At 34.9% G+C, this 20,280-nt stretch overlaps 1 protein-coding gene and 1 long non-coding RNA gene across 2 annotated transcripts; one reads left to right on the top strand and one right to left on the bottom strand.

Moving 5' to 3' along the window:
* Positions 1-2,175: 2,175 nt before the first annotated feature.
* On the bottom strand, positions 2,176-13,068 carry RBP2 (retinol binding protein 2). The gene is made up of 4 exons (XM_014053349.2): positions 12,939-13,068; positions 8,451-8,629; positions 5,803-5,904; positions 2,176-2,322 (listed from the first exon to the last, which is right to left on the bottom strand). Exons 1-4 carry the CDS (start codon positions 13,009-13,011, stop codon positions 2,269-2,271), a joined length of 408 nt encoding a protein of 135 aa, XP_013908824.2. The 5' UTR covers positions 13,012-13,068; the 3' UTR covers positions 2,176-2,268.
* On the top strand, positions 8,542-19,940 carry LOC148043602 (uncharacterized). Its single transcript, XR_015698024.1, has 3 exons — positions 8,542-8,664; positions 9,220-9,467; positions 19,661-19,940. It is a non-coding gene; the product is annotated as an uncharacterized LOC148043602 (long non-coding RNA).
* Positions 19,941-20,280: the final 340 nt, after the last annotated feature.

Raw genomic sequence — 20,280 nt, 5'->3', positions numbered from 1 at the left:
TGTTGTTAAAAAATATATAGATGAACTTAGAAGGAGGTTCCAATTTTGACTAGATGTGCTGAAGCTGACAATGAACAGATAGCAGAAGATTGGGTAAAGATGGAAGGAATGTATTGAAATTCTGTACAACAGAGAAGTCAACATTCAAAATAACATAGGTTCTCTCTGTTTATAATAATGTCTAATATAGAAGATGAAGTTGGATCAGCACTCTGGGCATTGCTGTATCAGAAGGTTACACGAATTGACACAATATCTACAGAAATATGACGTACAACAGAAAGATTAAGGTCCATTGATACAGAATTACCAAGAAAAAAAGACTTAACAGAATGTGCATACATAGTATGTGATGTAGGCGGTTTAAGAAAATCCAAAAATTAGTCTTCTAAGTAAAAAATGTTCACCTTTGCAGAAATATGCAGCATGTTCTGCTGTATGTCACATGCAGTTCCTAGACAAATTTTAGTTTCATTTTGTTATGAAGGCAAGCACACATTGGCTGAGTTAGCACATTATTTTAAACCATAATGGGGTTGTGTTAGTTTTGCTTTGAATAATGTAAACCCAATTATTCTAATTTATAAATCAATGTTTATGATTCAGCATATTCTATGAATCCAGACTGTTTAAATTAATCAATGAATCATAACAAATAATCATTTAGTGCAATGAATTAGCAATTTTTATCTCTCTAATTAATATAACCATATGTTCTACATTTGAAGATTAACTATCCAGATTTATAAATTGCATATTTATACATAAACATATGTACAAATTTAAAATATATGAAATGACTTTTAGTTATATTCTCAACTGATATTTCAAAGTAATTGAAGCTTGCTTAATTTAAGGGTAAGCTTTGTGGTATGTCAAGAACCTTGAACGGCATGAGTTAACCCTTTCTGAGAAAATCATTTAAATTAGTGATCCCATTTTTGATGTTCCTTATCTTTCTAGAGAATCATTTTGTGACAAGGAAAGTATTTTAGTGGCCCAGATTTAGTGGCACAGAGAGGCTAGGTTACTCATGTTACACTAAAGCAGAATTTGTAAATATAGTTTGTTTTTAAAATAGAATAGGATAGAATAGCTCTCTTGCCTTCCCCCTGTTCTTCTGCCTCTCCTGCTGGTGGTGCCACTGCGCAAGCCTCCTGTGAGTTTCCGGTGAGCTAGGCAGCTGCACAGCATGTCCAGATCACATGCCTTCCCCCTGTGCCTCTGACTCTACCTGCTCCAAGGTTCCTCTCACAGTTACTGTTTTTGACCTAAGTCTCGCCTGATCTGTACTTATACCTTTGATTTTTCCTGCCTAAATGTAAAACTTTGCTTTTATCCATATTAACATTCATTTTGTTGGATAGATCCCATTCTTCAAGTTCGTCAAGATCTTTTTGGATCCTGAACTTGTCTTCTGGGATGTTGGCTATTTCTGCCAGGTTACTGTCGTCAGCAAATTTGAGGAGTCCCCCTATTCTATTCCGTCATCTAAGTCATTTATGGAGATATTGAAGAGTACTGGGCCTAAGAAAGAGCCCTGCTTACTTCTCTCGATGTGGATATAGTACCATTAACTAGAATATCTTACTAAACTGATACCAGGCAATTCACTTACACTCAGTACCAGTGGTGGGTTCCTACCGGTTCAGCCAAACCAGTAGTGGTTTGGCGGCCTGGGTCGCTGGAACCGGCAGCAACCCAGGTCTGCCATGTCCCCGAATGGATTCTCCAGGTGGAGCCTATGGTGCTGCCATCTTGCTTTTTGCTTTTGCACATGCATGGAACAATTTTTATTGCACTGTGCATGCGCAGGTAGCTCGCATCAAGAGTGCTTGCAGTGGCCTACGAGCAAACCGGCAGTAGTGACTGCCAGAACCCAACCCTGCTCAGTACGTTATGTGAACCCAATCAGTGATATCTATTTTTTTTTTATTCAACTCAAATGTATTTATACCACCCAAATGTATTAAGAAGGCAAAAAAATATACAGAGATACTAGTGTCAGCATTGCACCAGGATATATCTGTTACTAGAAAACAGACCTGCTAAGATTGGGGAAATAGAACAAAACTTTTGCTTAATTCCTATTTGGAAGGCAAAGATATTTTCTAAAGTGTGCAGGTGTGTGGCATTATTTTTAGACATTATTTGCTAATCAAACAGAACAATGGATCACTAATGAAAATCAAACTTTTATTTCTATAGTTATCTTAAAAGAGAAAAAATCATCAACATAAATGTGGCAGCTATATCAGCTTCATCAGTCTATTTTTTCTTCTTGAAGACTTGATGGCACACCTGGTCTCCACAAGTCAATTCCTACAACAGAAAAACCATCAGTAAGCACAACTTTTTCATTGCCCTTATTGTACCCCCAGGCCCTCCCTTAAACTCAAAGATAGCCACCACATTAACAGTGAGGCTGGGCTATTAAATGGAAAAGAACAATGTATTTTATGTAACCAATCAGCCAGTAAGCACTGCAGGTTGCAGTAATTAGATTTGGACACTTCAGTTGAGTTTCTAAAAGGATAAAAATGAAAAATGTATGAAAATTGCTCTGTAACAGTAGGACATTTCATAGTCTATTATTAGCCCACATTCTGTAGTGTATTAAAACTACTGGAGCAACAAGAAATTGCAAAAGGAGAAAAGGCAAGGCTATAAAGGTAACAAGGTAAGTACAATAGTATTTGACCAAAAGCATCTGTGTGTCTGTAGAAAGCGAATCTTAACTTGGAATGCTATAGCAAGTGTTACAAAGTGGCTCAGTAGCATTACTGACAAGTTTTGAATGTAATTTATCATGAAAGACCTGTCTGTGGATATCTTTTTTAGATAGCAATTTTTAAAATTGCTATGTAAATTTTGCAAGCCAATGTTTGCATCTAATGAAAAATGAATTATGGCTAAGAATGCTAAACATTAATCATTAAATTGCAATATTAACCATACTTATTTAGAGGTGTGTTCTTATGAAAACAATTTCTTTACCTAGTTAGAAAAGTGGTTTGGACTTGAGTATTGACAACGTTTAAACATGATTACTTAAAATTTCTAACTCACTAAGCAAACTTGATGTCAGTGGACAAAATGAATAGTTATCGAATGTAGGGTTCAAAAATTGGACAGCAACTTGTTGGAAGTAAAGCTTAGTTTCCTATAGCTATTTGAGGTACTTAGTCATCTTCTGGATTTCTGCAGCCATGCTCTGATAGCTAACTTAGGGTTTGTTTTGGGTTCGCTAGAAGTCCTTCTTTCAAGAATTCTGCTTAAGAGATGCCAAAATTTATTGGCAAGAATGTCTTTATTTCTTTATCTAGCAGTAAAATCAAGACACCATAGGTCCTATATTAGTCATCCTGATCCCTTTTCTGCTTCCCACCTAGTGGGCTTTACTTCCCCTTTGCCATGAAACAAAAGGACAAGAGGTTTTGCAAAGTGGTGGCCGGAGAGTCATATTTTATGCTCCCTCCATTGCCCTGGTAGACAGGAAACAGAAAGATGCTGGAAGAAATCTAAGTTAGCAGAAATGCAACTTTGTGGAAATGAGCTTGCACCAGTCCTCACTTTTGAGATTGTTCACTTGAACATTTTATTATTTAATCTCTCATTTATTGTTTTTCATACTTTGGTAACCGCTTAATTTTCTTTACATCATTCAAGTTTTCTACGGATATGAATTCAGCTTTTCTTCAACAGCACTAAATTATGTTTTAAAGATAAAATGTTGTATGCCTGATGATTGTTCTAGTCCATTTTTTCAATCTTTCCATTTTCTGTGCAGCCTACAGAAAAGGGTTCTCGTTTTAAATCATATTCCCCATAGCTTACAATGAAGTTGAAAATAATTATCACTGTCAATTACCGTAAAATTATATTGTGACAAAAAAGTCGATTCCACTTCACATTTCTATCTTTTTTCCATAGCACTTTGTTTGAGCTATTTGTTTTTAATTAACAAAAATGTGCAACTATTGCAATTTCATAACCTCAGTATGGAACATTGAGATTGTGCCCGTGAATAAATGCCAGTCGGCTTGAGACAACTGATTGTTCTAATCAGTTGCAGCAGATTTCATTGCTAGAATATCCTATACTGTATACTTTCCTCGATAAATAATGGTAGTGTTTTGGTCAGCGTTTTCCTAATTTTAATTACTACCTGGAATTGCTTGTGGGCTATTAAATGAAAATGGAAACAAGACCATCAAACATTAATTTCTAAGTGTTCAAATAAGTACAAAGTCTGCTGATTTGCAGACTAATGGAGCTGAGACGGTATAAAGAAATGATAGTGTGGTTTGTTGGGTGGTGGGTATACACACTTTTGTATCATTTCTGATTGTGGAAAAGATTGGAGAATCTCAACTCTCATTCCGCCTCATATTTGCCTGTCTTTAAAAGGTCTACTTATCTAAAGAGACTTTTCAACATAAAAGAAGTGTCATTAAAAATCCATAGGTACACTTGAAAGGGTGTTGTGAGATTGAATTCCCACGTTAAATAAATGGAATTTGTTACTCACTATAATGGCCCCACTGCCTTCAGTGCTGTTTTTTTATGATTGACATAATCTGTAGGCTATCTCATAGTAAAACTGACAGGTGAAATAAAAGTGCTTTTATATGTTTATAGTTCATCTTCCACTATTCATCCAAACAGAACCAATTTTATTTCTTCTTAACATGAAAAGGAGTCTCACACTTTAATCCTGGTTAAGGAAAGATTCCTTGAAATTCAAAGTACGCCAGTGAATGTTTATCAGGCTATTTTACTCTAGCCTTAATTATTTTACATGTAGTTATTTTGGGGGCACATTTTAAGGTAGTGATTCCCTGATTTATAAGGCAGTAAAAGACTGCTTTCTCCCATGTGATCCTGGTTCAGGAAACAGAGGGGAAACCCAGGATAAGCCACTGCAGATGCAGTATCCCAATGATGGAATCAATATTTATGGAAAGGACCACAACTTTCAAAATAATCTGAGTTTTTAGTTCTATTTACTGGAGTATTTCTTTTCCTGGTTCTGTTAGGAATTCTATTAGCCATTTAGCTCTTACTGGAAGTAAAACATGGCTTGCATTTTCTTGAAAAGCAGTTAATAAATCTTTTAAATAGAGACATACCCATGTAAACAAGTTATTTATAAAATATTCCTATTCCAGGTAGCACCTGTGAGGAGGGTGGGTGATTTCTAAATTTGATATATAAATAAAATAAATGTATATATCAAATTTAGAAATCAAATATAACCATAAATAAATATATATTAGGTTGTCACATTTTATCTTTATAACAGATGCAGTTTGGGGCTGAATCAGTAACCCTGTTATCTGTCATCTTCTCCAGACAAGCAATGTAAATATCTATCCTATTCCCATTCTTGTGATATCTGTAAAGGGAAAACGGATATACATGATGCAATTGTACCTGCATAGACTCTTTCTTTAAAGCATTTGTTAGCAGGAGTGTGTCATAATTAGGGAATTCCTATGGAAATAGTGACTGGACAAGGTCACCTTATAAGCAAAGATCTGAGCCTTAGGTTTGCAACTTCACATGCTGCTAATTCATACTTTATCTGATGTGTGGTGATAAAATTGGAGAGTCCAAAATGAACATCCAAGCAGTTTCAGAATAAGACAGCATGAACACATATACATACACATATACAGGTACAGGTACTTGTACATATAATGTACATATAGATATACTTGATCCTTTAAAAATCCTTATAGAAATGAGTTGATGTGCAACAGTTTTTAATTATACAAAATGAACATATTTGGTTCTTACTAGATGCAGTTTGTCTCCTTCAATCCAATGTTTCCAGCCTCTATTGTTTTTTTCACCTTTCTGGACACAGACAAGTTTATCACCATCCCAGGTCACTGTTGTCTTCAAGGATTAAAAGATAGTATTAAGCAATATTGTAGAAATTTGAAATATTCAAAGGTGGAACTATATACATGTTTTGTGAACGTGTCGGGTGAAAAAGAAAAAAGGGTGGAGGGAAATACAGCCATCCCCCCCTGCAAAATTTCAAATTCTGGTTGCAAACCAAGATTGTCATTTATGTTTCATGTTCCCTGTTCTTCATCCTGATTCATGAAATAACCATAGAAACAAATTTCACAAATTTATGTATGATGGAAATGTTCTCTAGAAAGGAAAGCCAATATGAAATTTGGTTCTGCTTGAAGAGCAGAGTAACTAATCTCCAATAGAAAAATCATGCTTTATTTAAACTAATGCAACATCCACACACATATTTCTATTTCAGTAAGAAATTAGGGTGGTGTTCACAGCAGAATAAATTAAATTATTTTATATAAAAGTGACATTCCAACTGATGATTAAATCTTCCAGTTGTTTTATAAGGTTGCAAATAAAGCAGCAAGAAAGTTTTTGAGAAATTGCAAGGGGAATTTCAGTGTACTAATAACATTATGCAAAGGGGCAGAAAAAGTTTTTTAAAAACCCAAAACATTTTTATTCTGTTGCTGCTCATCAAACCTGGTATTTTATAAATGTTGGTGGATATTTTCAGAGTCTCTTTTCACCTTTTTCTTACTATTTTTGAAAAATCCGTAGACCTGAATTGGGCTAGGTATAGAGCTTTTTAAATATAGCAAACTTGGATAGGGTTTTCAGCTTGAGGAGTAACCTTTTTTTTTTCAAGTGGAAGACTATCCTCAAAAAAGTAGATGATGCCAGGAAGGAGAGAAGGAGTTAGGAGAAAAATCCTGTAAAAATCTCTCTTTTTTTAATAATTCTTTTTTTGAAAAGAAAATATTGTTCTTGGTAATCACCTTTTCAAAAAAAAGAATTATCAACTGAATCTTAATATCTGAATGCAAATTGTAAAAAAATTGCTGAAAATTTTAAAGTTAATGCAAAGATAGCATAAGGCATAGGTCATGCTACCCTCTACACTGAAGTAGAAAATACAATTTTTTCCTTCTTAACATTTTCCCCAAATGTATGGGGGTCTACTTTTTTTTAGTATGAACCAAATGTTAATTCATTGGTTGTGACGGGAACTAATTGAGTGGGTTGTTGTCCAAGATCAATGTTGTGGGCTCAGAGAGAGTGACTGTCCCGAAGTCACTCAACTGGCTTTCATGCCCAAGGTGAGACTAGAACTCACATTCTGCTGATTTCTAGCCTGGTCCCTTAACCACTAGATCAAACTGATTCTCAGAAAGATACAGAATGACTTCCTTAAAAATAATTAATCCCTGCTTCTGCTGGGGAAAAAAAAGTAGCAATGTATTGGTATAGGAATGCTGGACAGAAATCACCGTGATAAGAAATCAGAGAGAATTATAAAAGAAATGAGGTGCTTTTTCTTCCTGTAGTCACATAACAGGACTGAGATAGAAAGAGAAAATTGAGGTTGCTGAAAGTTCAGCAAAGCGGCAGTTTTGTGCTCCTGAATAGGACTGGTAAAGGATGGCTTTGTTATAAGGAGCATGCTGTGATGTCAGGGCACAGAAAGGTCACGGATGATAAGGAAGATGTTGGCTATAAGTAGCAAATCTCTCCATTCTCCTTGGAAAAAATAATTAGGTGATTGTAATGTTTGCTGCTCTGTTCTGGAAGTCTGATATAGAGGCACATAAGACACAATTTACATTGGGTCACTCTGACACACTATTACAATCAGGTGCAAAGAGTTACACATTATGAAACGGGTATTAGTGAAATTTAGTTCCCAATCTCATTCTGTCTTAATCCAGGGTGGAAACAATAAAATAAACATTTTCTGGCCTCTGTCCAATATGTTCTATGAAACACATCAACAGTCCAAGCAGCAGCCAGCATCCCATGGCTGTTGATTGGAAGACAGCAGGAAAGACTAGATTGCCCTTGTAATATACAGTACCGGTAAAGGTTTTCCTGTTTCTTGATCTTCTCCAGACATGACAGTTCAGCTTCCAGTCTGGACGGCATTTGTTTGCAGAGTACTGAGGAAGGACCATCTTGCACCATAACAGCAAGATGGACTTGAGTAAGGGACTTTGCATAAACAATAGGTTCTAATCTAATTTTGCTTACCACAAGTAAAACGTTTTGTGTGCTGCAGCCTAGAAGAATAAATAGCAATGACCTCTGTGGCTAACAGGAATGTGCTTTTCTCTGTGCCAAACTATGAAGCATGGCTGTCAACCAGGAAAATATAGCAGTCTGGAACCATGAAGAGTTGAAAGCAAATGAAAAGTAATTTTACCTTGCTGTCATCTGCCTGAGAAATTGTCACGATTTGCATATAGAACAAATAGTTGCACTAGCAAAGCGTGTAGTTTCAGAAATGCAAATTTAAACTTCTTTATAAATAAGCATTTCTTTAACATTTTAATTTGCTTTCAACCTGTTTACTTGAATGTCAGGGGCTTATATTGACTGCTGTGTAAATGGGAAACAAATAATAGGTTTTCTACCTTCACAACTCGACTGTCAAGCCCCTTGGTGTGCTCTTCAAATTCCACTCCTATGGTATAATTCAATTCATAGTTTCTGAAAGTGCTCAGTGTCTTTGTCTTGAAATTGTCTCCATCTTGAATAATTTCTTTTGTTTGTTTTAGATGGTTTGCAATCTTACGGGTAGCAAAATCGATGTCTGCAGATGGAAGAAGAGATATGCATTTTAACAAGGTGCCTGATTAAATTTAGTTTCTAAATGTAAAAACATAAATTTGTGAGGTTATTCAGAGGCCTAATAAGACTTTTTGGCTTTTTAAGGAGAGTTCGCATCTCTTGTATACTATGAACTGATTTTTAATAAGTTAGTTTGAAGTGGTCTAAGCTTCAGAAAAAATTTAACCCTTGTTAAATTGCCATATCCACCCATTTTTAAGTAGGAATTTATTTCAAGAATAGCAGGCCTCCACATAAGGATCTGGAAGTATTTCCCAATTAAAACAGTGGGACTGATTTTCTAGGAAAACACATACAAGACTGTGTTCTAAAAGATGATATTTACTTACACATTCATACATTTATGCATATTTTCCACTAGAATACTATCTTATTATCTAAGGCTACTTTTATAGACTTGTAAAAATGTTAATAATGTGCTGATGTGATAAGATTAGAAGCTGCAATTATCAAATAGGATTCTGAATGCAAAGTTCTTTCTCTGTCAATCAGATAATTCCTTGTGCCATTACCATTTAAGTTCTCTAACTATTATTGTTCTCCCCTGGCTAGTACACTGAGTCTTATGGTCAATTTTTCACACCAGAACCTATTGCATGAAAGCTTTCTGATGTCAAACAAGGCAAATACAATTTCTTAAATACCCCTCAGCTAAAAGATATTTAGCTATGTTTCTGGAGTGGTGCTGTAACAAAAAGGAAGTAACATGATGGAGAAGATTGGTTGAAAAGGAGCATCAGGGACAGCACCAGGTCAAAGAATCCTATCTGCAACTGAAGCATCTTGTTGTCTGAGAAACAGTAAGTAATATCCATTGATCCCTATCACTTCCATGAATTAGTCCAACCCATTTTTTCCAAGCTAGTCAGCTACTAAATTTCATTGTGGCAAATTCTAAAGTTTAACTACAGTACAATAAGGGTTTAGGTATATTTATAAGCAGTTCACACATGTACTGAATAATAAAGCATATGGTCAATTCACACATGCTCAGTGAAAGGCAGTTAGGTTTTATTATTGTTTAGCAGGCAACTAAACGACTGAAACTCAGACATTAAAAGCAGATGGGAGAGCTTCAGTGTCCTTGTGCTTGGAGAACGCCATTACATAGGTATTTTTCTACCTTAATCTACTTTGTATTTGAATGTTACAAGCATTTGGGTTGAAAGAGAGAGCCATCATAGCTCAGAAAGGAACCAATCTCCATCTAGATAACAGAAGATTGAAACACACATTATATTTGTTTGTTTGTTTGTTTGGATCCAATGTTTATTGTTTTTACAAATAACTCAAGGTGATGAATATATCCAACACCCCCTCCTGCTCCTATTTCCCCCACAATAACCTTGTCTCATCTTATTATGGTCAGATATTGCTCTGAAGAAATGGAAAGAAAGCATTAGTAGTTTTGTAGCTTAACCATCATTGCCTTCCATTACATAACAGCTTTTGTTATAACGTTATTTTGATCATGAGCTGTGGGGTTAGAATGCAGTACTGCAGGCTACTTTTGCTGATTGCCAGCTGCCAGCAGTTGACAGTTTGAGTCTCACCAGCTCAAGTTGACTCAGCCTTCCATCCTTTTGAGGTTGATAAAATGAGGACCCAGAATGAGGACAATATGCTGACTCTGTAAACCACTTAGAGAGGGCTTTAAAGCACTGTGAAGCAGTATGTAAGTCTAAGTGCTATTGCTATCAGGATCAGAATAGGATATTTAGAGAGCAATGGCATACCATAGATTAAATACAAAAAAGAATACGCTGGACTGATTTCTTTCTTGTCATATTTCAGTAACAGATGCTAGTGATGATCTGAACAAATTCATCAGTGGGAATAGCAGTCAACCAAGATTGTTGTAAACACGTCCTTGAACTCAAGATGCATTTCACCCCTGTCAGCCAAAAGCTCAAAGATAAAGAGCTGTGTCATTTATTATCTATTTCCCCCTCTAGCGATTGCCACTGATTGAATAAGATTGCAAAGCATAAAGCTGCAAATGCAGTGTTGTGATGTAAGCCCTAGACCATTTGTTCATGTGTGAGAGGTACTAAAGAGTTGGAACTTAAATCATGAATGCATCTGCATCTTGCTCATTTTGATCTTCCTTGCAGATGTCAGTGAAAGCTTAGAATATTTGATAGATAAAATTGAATGCTTTTGCAAAATACATAATATTTTGCAGCTAAAATATCTAGCCAGTTTTCTCAAGACAGACATAGCACAATCCTACCCAAGAAATAATTTAGTGGAACTTAAATATAAATAAGCATATACTTATATACACACAAGAACATAGATACACGGAAGGAGAGGGGGGGGGGAGAGAGAGATATTGAGATTGATTGATTTACACAGATATCTTATTTTGCCATTGTTTACTTTACCCTGTGAAATAATAATTATTATTCTTATAAAATATGAATATCTTTTATTGAATTTATTAGTATTGTCTTCTGTTAGGAAAATATGAACAAAAAATTATCCCTTCCTATGCAAGTAAATATTTCGATTTTCATTTCATTTAATTTATTTTCCCCCAGATTTCTTATTCTGATTCACAGTTATGTTATATTCTTTTTTACTTTCTTGTGAAAGTAAAAAGGGCATACATAAATATGATAAAATATTGATATTGATCATTATACTAGTGTACTTATTCTATTGCAATTAATGTAATTATATATAAGAAGAAACCTGTCCCAGAAGTCATTAATAAAATGAGGGTGTAATACCAATATATCATTGCCTACTTACTGTCCAAAGGCAAGAATATGCAACAGATATAGACATGTATAATAAAAAGAGAATCTTTGCAAAATGATGGCTGGCACTATCTGCACATCTGAAACTCAGCATTCTTTAGAACTGACGGCCGGAGAATTAGAGCTCAAATTTAGTCTAGGAACTCCTAACAGTTGACTAGTTTTGTTAATATACCAACCATCTGTTCAATGCTAACAGTAATTTTCGTCTGTTTGTTTGATGTCCCTTAGTATGCACATGCTATTACAGTAAATCAGACTTTATATATGCAATTCATTATTAGATAGAAAGTGAAATGAATAAGAACAACTGTACCATGCAGCAATACTACCGATTTTCTTTTTTCTTTTTAAAATATGGCAACCATAATCTCTAGATTACTCAATTAAGATTAGATCTGTTGAGAATACAAGGCATAATGCAACAACTGCTGAGTTGTTGTACTGATAATATTGAAAATATTGTAAGATTTGAGATCCAGATGTCAATGTATAACTTATACAATCCTATGATTACTATACCTGATAGACCTGGGTTAGAGCTCTCTTCTGAACATATATTCTTAAAAGTATATTAATGGGGGAGAATTACTATCCCATTTCTGTCCTGGGCATTGCAGTCATAGTTGCACTAATCTTAAATACTGGTAAAATATGTTTTACTGAACATCTCAATGCTCCGTAATTTGTCTTGTCTTGAAGCATAGATGGGAAATGTTATACTTTCAGGGCCAGATTCCTGCTATTGTCAAAAAGTTGTTCAAATATGTGTAGAGAAAAGGAGGCTTTCTATTATTTCCCAGGATTCTGCATGTTTTGGATGTGTTTTAATTTATTAAACTTGTATGCCACCCAACTCTTAATGGATTTGTTGAGTAGAAATAGAGAAACACAGAGAAACATGGAAAAATACTTTCACAATTTGTGCAGTCAAGATTCTTGCATCTGGGAAAATTACAGGAGTGAATGCATATCTAGTCTTGTCTTGGCACAACCTTCCTGTTCTGTCCTGTTAGGCAAGTATCCATTATTATATTGAATATAGTCTCATAAGGTCTACAGTCCATAAAAATCAGTAGAAATCTCTCATCACTCAATTTGAAGCTGTTCCCAGCTTTGTAAGCCATTTTCGTATTTGCAAGAGATATACATAAAAATGGTCACATAATGCATGGTGCTTTGTAATACGTAAGAATAATTTACTACTGTTGCCTTGATTGGCAGCGTTAAAACTTTTGAACAATGTACAAAATTTAGGTTGTAATTTTAGGTTTTGAATTATTTTATGTTAATCTATGTTACTTTGCATGCATATGAGCTAGTCATGGTTTAAAATAAAGTAAGTTGAAGGATTCATATCCTTCCATGGGATGTAAAACACTGCTTTAAAAATATTTGAATTATCTCTGGTTATACATTTTAATACATGCTTAAGCAGTTGTGTTAAAAGTACCTTCTTGTATTGCAAATATAGAACTTAATCATTTGAATTAAGTTTATACTTACCTAAAGCAACCATATAACCTTCAAAGTTTTCATTTAATACCATTTCCCACGTCCCATTGTAATCGGCAGGCATTGCTACTAGGTGATTAAATCCAAGGATAGTTTAGCTATGGAATATGAAATGGTGTTCTCCAAGAAGAATGAACTGTAATTCTATCCTTTTTATAGTTTTTTGGGGTGTGGTTTATGATTTCCAATATAATAAAGTCTAAGGGTCACTGAGATAATCTAAGTAGAACTTTATGTTCGTTATTAAAGTTCAAAGGAGAACTAGATGCGAGAAGGAAAATGATGTTGCAATGACCTTTGCAAAATGTTAAGAAAAAGGACAATAGAATATTTTTATGAAAGCATGTAGTTGAAATATGTGGTCCATAATGGCAAATTATCAAGTCTAAATTGGTTGTTCTCTTTGTTTCAAAAATGTCTAAGATCCTTGACTACTGTTTGAATTTTATTAGATGTGCTATCTAACTGGTTCAGTTCAGTTTGAAAGGAGCAGTAGCTAGTTTCTTCCCAATAATCCGACTCTGCTTGAGATGGATACACCAATGTTCAATACACTATAGACCATAGCTGTTCAGGAATTCCTGGATGCTTCTGATGTAGAAAAAGTGGAAGGCCTTGGTACAATGCAAGGTGACAAGATAACCACACTAGCATTTTGTTTTGTCCGTCTGCTTCTTCCTCCTAATGTGGATTTCTTCAAGCAGCAACAACTAGGTACTGTATATTCTATCAACCCTATAGTTGAAGTGCTGGTTTTAATTTATAAAGCTATACCTAACTTGGCACATAGGTACCTCCAGGTGCCTATGTTAACTACAATTGATCTGTCTTAAGAGTTTATCCTGAAAGAAGCTGCTTGTGGTCTTCCAATGTTATGTAATGATGTTCCCTGAAGCTGGGAAAACTGCTTTTCCATCATGATGTTGATAGTCTACAACAGCCTCTTTCTAGAACATAGTTTGTTTCGTGAGTGATGGCCTTCCAGAAGAAAGTGAAGACCAATCTTTGATAGACTTTGATGAAAGATTGTGCCCTGGATTTTATTTAACTAGTTTATTGGTATTGTGTGTAATTCATTGGGGCTTTGTTTGGATTTGATGTTTTAAGGGTTTTCTTACTGTTTATAATGTTCTTTAGCCACTGTGAGTTCATTACAACTCAGTGGCATAGATGTTTGATAATTTTTTTAAAAAAATAACAGCCCTGTATTTTATGAATACTCTGTCAACGGTGCCTATTAAATATATTTATATTCAATTATCCATTTAGACAAAAATTAAAGTCTAGCAAGGAGCACTGTAATGTTAAGGAACAGTAAAAAAAAAAATCTATATCCTGATGGTTTAAAATATTAGATTAGCTGTTTAATGGATATGTCCAGTGCTGCTTTCTCCCACATGGTACATGCAGACCTTGACTTACAACAGTTCATTTAGTGACTATCCAAAATTACATCACTAAAAAAGCGATTTATGAGCGTTTTTCACACTATGACTATTACAGCATACCCACAGTCATGTGATCAAAATCCAGATGCTTGGCAACTGACTCATATTTCTGATGGTTGCAATGTTTGAAGTGGTCATGTGATCTCCTTTTGCAACCTTCAGACAAGCAAAGTCAACGGGGAAGCCAAATTCACTTAACAACCAGGTTACTAATTTACAAACTGCAGTGATTCAATTAACAAATCTGGCAAGAAATGTTGTGAAATGGGGCAAAACTCAATTAACAAAGATTTCACTTAGCAACAGAAATTTTGAGCTCAATTGAGGTCTTAAGTTGAGGATTACCTGTATCATTTCCTGATGTAGTGGGACCACAAGTACCAACGAACACACCTGACTTTCTTAAAGAGATTTGGATAACTATTGTTCCGGCTATGATAGATAAAAACGTGGGAATGCCATTGAAATTTCCCACATAATTTGACATATTGTGGTTTTAAGGCAGAAGTAACAAACTGAGACCTTGCTGCCAGAACCTTGAGTATAGTTTCTAGAGTATCTCAAAACCTATACACAAGATGATGCATATTAATTATATTAAATTAATGTAATTATAATTAAATGTAAATGTAAAAGTGGAGCCACAGAGCATGAATAATTTAAGTGAACCTTATGTTGGCTCTGGTGTAACGGTGATAGTATCACTCTCTGAAACTCAAGGAAAAGCAAAGTATAATTTCTGAAGCAATCTTGACATCTGAATTTCTGATGTTATTGGTAATGTACAATTTCATAAAAAATGAGTAGGACAAATTGGGAGATAGAATATGGTCAGGTATTTCCTTGTATCACCTATGATTAAATTCAATTTTATTCATTGCAATTCTGGAAGCATTTACTTTGTCAGTTAAATGACGCTCAGTAGTCTCTCTTTAATTCATTGTTTCTAAATCAATTTGTGGATATCAGTTCCCAGAATTTCCTAGTCAGCCTGACTAGTTGGGAAATTCTGGGAGTTAATGTCCATGTATTTTCAAGTTGCTAAGTTTGAAAAATGTAGTTTTAGACTGAGGAAGGTTGGAGGTCATCTGCAGAGTACACTAAATACGTGATTCCTTGCTATACATGCATTCTAGATATAATGCTATTTTTTGCTAGCCTGTATTTGCAAACATACTAAAGGGAGCGAAAGGGATAGAGAGCTTCCCACTTAATATGTAGATACTTGTCAGAATGTCGCTAGACACAAGCCATAAAATACAAGACACAATCTGGCAAAGTTTCTTCGGTAAAAGGTAAGAGGCACAAGGTAAGCCTCTAGAAAAATTTTAATTGCTATAAATGAGATTCTGTAAGAAGTACTTTGCTAAAGTAATATTATCTTAAAGAAGAATAAAGTGATTACTACCAAAATATTCCATGTGGAAAGAAAAACAAATGGAGATCAGAACTTACGTTTTCCTGAGGGCTATTGAAATATCATGGTAAATATATTAATTCACAAGTCTTTCCTAAATTAAATGAATTCTTGAGCATGCTAGACTTAATTAATGAAGGTTAGGCTTTGGTGACTTTAGTGTTTTTATTAATCAGCAATTTATTGTTTGATCAGTTTAAGGTAAAGGTAAAGGTTCCCCTTGCACATGTGTGCTAGTCGTTCCCGGCTCTAGGGGGCGGTGCTCATCTCCGTTTCAAAGCTCAAAGAGCCAGCACTGTCCAAAGATGTCTCCTTGGTCATGTGGCTGGCATGACTAAATGCCAAAGGTGCATGGAACTGAGCCACCACTTCCCACTTGTGATCAATTTATTATTCATTATATTGTAAAAATCCAGAACATGGAATAGTTCAGTTATGTTGTGTGGATGAAGCTAAATAATAAGTTGTGCTCTGCTTTGTATGTAAATCTGTAGGTAAAAGTTTAGTAGTTAACATCAATCACAATTTATGAACCAAACATATAAAACAAACTGAGCTGTTTCTAAGTGCAAGGAACAAGAAATGGGTTTAGACAAAAAGTAATTAACCATTCATTAATATCTATTGCTATAAATGTTATTCATAGATAACCTGTCAAAGAGATGGTAATATATAAGTTGATCAAAGAGCAAATTATAGATTGATTTGAGTTAATGTAAAATAATTCTGACCAAATTATTTATACCTATTAATATTAATGCAGCATTTGAAAAATGGAAAGCTATTTAAAAAATGTGGAATTTCTGAATCAAGTTTAAACCATAAGCAGGAATTAAACCATTCAGTATAAATCCAGGAAAGTCATCTTGTTAATTCATATTGAAGAAATTTAGAAACCATAATTAATTTCAGCAAGAGATTCAAGAAATATTCAAGAATAAGAAGTATATATAGGTATAGTGTGAGGTAGTTGTCCTTCCCCCCAGGGATCCCCAGACTCTGGACTGTGGCCCTCTAGTGGGCCATGAGCTGTTTGCAACTGAGCCACAGAAAAATCTTGTGAGTGCAGGCGCATATGCATCCCTACTTGCGCGAGCAGCGGGAAAGCATTTTCCATTTGCATGAGTGGCAAGTGTGTGTGCACACTGCTTGTGTAAATGGAGCATACTCACTCAAACCCCACTCGGGCAGAACCATTTGTTCCCCTTCCACCCCACCAGTCTACAAAGCCAGAAAGGTTGCGCAACTCTGCCATAGACTATTTGGCTTCTTCCTCTGAGTGTATTGCTCTAGCTTCATCTGTGTCCTTTGTTTCTGAAATGCTGTCATATTGCTTCACTAAATGACACCTGCCACATCTGAAAAGGTGGGAAAATAGATCTGGAAAAAGTTAAAATGGATAATCCTGACTTCAAACTTATGCCTAGAAATTATAGCAAAAATAGCAACTAATGGCTAGAACATCCATCACAATCAAAATCTTTTAGTGAGAGGCATTTGAGAATTATGACGAACTTTCAGGTAAAGAACTAAACCTCATTCATTCAACCACAATCTTTAGACATATACTTGGTTTCATTTGTTAACTGAATTTAAGTAGAAAGATTACAAAGGGAATACATCATCTAGAGCTCACATAATATGCTGTGAAAAAGATAGCATGGTAATTCTGTAATTTGACTGACAGCATCCACAGTAGCTTCTAATAATAAAATGTGGGTTCCTTTATTAAGACAATCTTTGTTATTGAAATTCTGATTTTAAAAGATTAATATCAGCCAGTGGCAGAACAAATGCATGTTGCTTGCCAAACTGCAGCCCTCCAGGCCCAGATACATATGGATCTTTAGTAGAAATGGGGCTGGGAACTAGGGAGTTAAAGTCTGACTCCTATAGAGGCGTTATTTGTTAAGATAAAAGAAATGGGTTTTTATATTAGAGCAGGCTAGAGACTCCACTTATACATCCAAATAAATTTCTCAAGCTTTCCTGTGCTTTCCAAATTCTGTAGATTAATTCTTAGCCTCTACAATCTATCACTCTAATTGTACTTATTCTGCAACCAAGTTTTCTAATTGGTGCTGCCAATTTCTATCTTCCTCAGATAAAGGTTAAATTATTCCACAATTGAACAGCAAGCGTGATAGATGGAATTTGAGTGGAAAGGTTCCATAGAAAGCTGTATGGGTTATTTCATCCTTCTGGTCCCTCTTTGACAAGCATAATTTAGCTAAAAGGATACATACGCCATTAAGCTTTCTCATGCCTGACCGTTGAGAATGCCATAATGTCAATTATTAACGTTTTCCATTTGTTTCAGGAACATTTGAAAGGAAGGATCTGTGAAACACTCAGAAAATTATTGACTGAAAAAAAAGATGGGAAATCATTATAAAATGTACCATCTCTATTTTTCTGGATATATTTAATACTAATTATGTACACTCTGTTAAAATATTGAATAGTATTCAATTATCTAGAGAGGCAGTGAAGTGATGTGATTAAACCAAGCAGGAACCTTGGTTCTTGCAGTCTAGCACATCCACAGGATCATGTGGTTAATCCATTGTTTTCAGTAAAGAGTCTTTCACCTTCAGAGGATTGATTTGGGATTATTATAACAGTATTAGCAATAGCACTTAGACTTATATACTGCTTCATAGTGCTTTTACAACCCTCTCCAAGCGGTTTACAGAGTCAGCATATTGCCCCCAACAATCTGGGTCCTCATTTTACCCATCTTGGAAGGATGGAAGGCTGAGCCTGCTGGGATTTGAAATGCTGAACTGCAGCTAGCTGAAGTAGTCTGCAGACTGCACTCTAACCATTGCATTACCATGGCTCTTCATAATCTTTCATGTAACTCTGTACCATATGCTGCCATCTTCCCACATGTTTGAATCATAATGATAAACAAAGGGGGATGGATCAGCACATATTTTCATTCAGTCAAATCACATGGAATGTATAAATATAGTGTGAAGAGGTGTTGGGATCACACCTGATTCTGTACTTGCGCTGTGTGACTTGGCTATATTTTGAGTACATTTCAGTAAGTTATTGGTGAATTAACAAATGAAAGTGGAATGCAGCATCAAAGCAACTGACTTCTTTTTCAATCTGCATTATATATTTTTATTAATTACTATTAATACTGACATATAGTCTAACATATTGAAATCCTTCCCATAAGCATTTGTTACAACAAATGTTTCTAATATTCTATAAACATTTGAAATAAGTATTTATGAAAATTAACTAATTTAATATAATTATAGTTGTTAATTATCATATAAAATATGCTAGTTTCAGATTTTCAACACAATGTCCATATCTACATGTATCTACACATCCCTGCTTTGATGTCCTTACCCACTTGACTTAAAATAAATAGATTATTTTATTTTTAAATGGCAAGTTGGAAAGTGGCCAAGTAAAGCATTTGCCTCCTTATATGTGTTTCCAATAATGAATGTACATGTAATAGATGTTAGGTATCTGGCCATATAGTGACAATTTTGTGACTGGGTAGTTCTTCCTCAAAATCATGATTTGTCTCCTTGTATAAAATTATTAAAAATCCTTTCAACATTGGACTATTGTCTCTCTCTCTCTTTGTCCTTCTTTCCCTGAAATAGAAATAAATAAATATATATGTTTGAATGAGAAAAAAGACATGTGAAATTTTGTTCTGCTGATTAGGAAGGATGGTATTACAGTCATATGAGGTAAATCAGTTGGAAGCACTGAGTCAGTTTATGTTGCAAGCTACCCAATAAAGTATATGCAATTATGTATAATCCAACACAGCATAGATAAGCTAGTTCTTTTATCTTCCACTCAATTAGCTCTGAAGAGATTTGTTCCAGGACCTACAGCTGTGATTTAAAGAGAGGAATACTGTGTGGATAATTGATGCAGAAATCACAGTGCTATTGATTAGGAATCGTACTTTGGTGATGGGATCTTGCCATTCAATAAAGAACCACTGGAAGTGATTTTCATTTTCTTAGCAACCGCACCTGCAGAAAGAATAGTGGCTGTTAACAGTGTGCAAAGACATATTTTGGACTACATTGTATTTGGACTTTGTCTTCTCCTGCTCCTCTTCCAGATTACTTTTATTTTTTTTAAAAACATTCCTTGTGCCTTTGCTGGCTTTCCATTTTTATTTTCCCCACATCCTGTGCTGTCCTAAATGTTATAAGAAAAGTATTCGTTTCTTTGCTGCTTATATACCATGAATCTTACACCTGATACCCTTCCATTAATGACTAGAGTTAAAATCTGACATGCCTAGAGGATATCCAGTTAGAGGTGGCTAATACAAATATTTTATTTGTATTATGAATCTCAATACAATGCAGGTTTTATTCTTCAAATGTTTATTAACCCGTGACAATAAATACCTTTCTGGTATTCTGTGTATAAAGATATTTTGGAGATATTTTGTGTATAAAATTGGAAA

The sequence above is a fragment of the Thamnophis sirtalis genome, unplaced genomic scaffold (genome assembly GCF_051295495.1).
Source record: "Thamnophis sirtalis isolate CommonGarterSnake01/CBP01778 unplaced genomic scaffold, rThaSir2_p1.2 scaffold_11, whole genome shotgun sequence".
Lineage (NCBI taxonomy): Eukaryota > Metazoa > Chordata > Lepidosauria > Squamata > Natricidae > Thamnophis > Thamnophis sirtalis.
The sequence above is the reverse complement of the archived record's forward strand: the minus strand, read 5'-3'. Positions and strand labels throughout refer to the sequence as shown.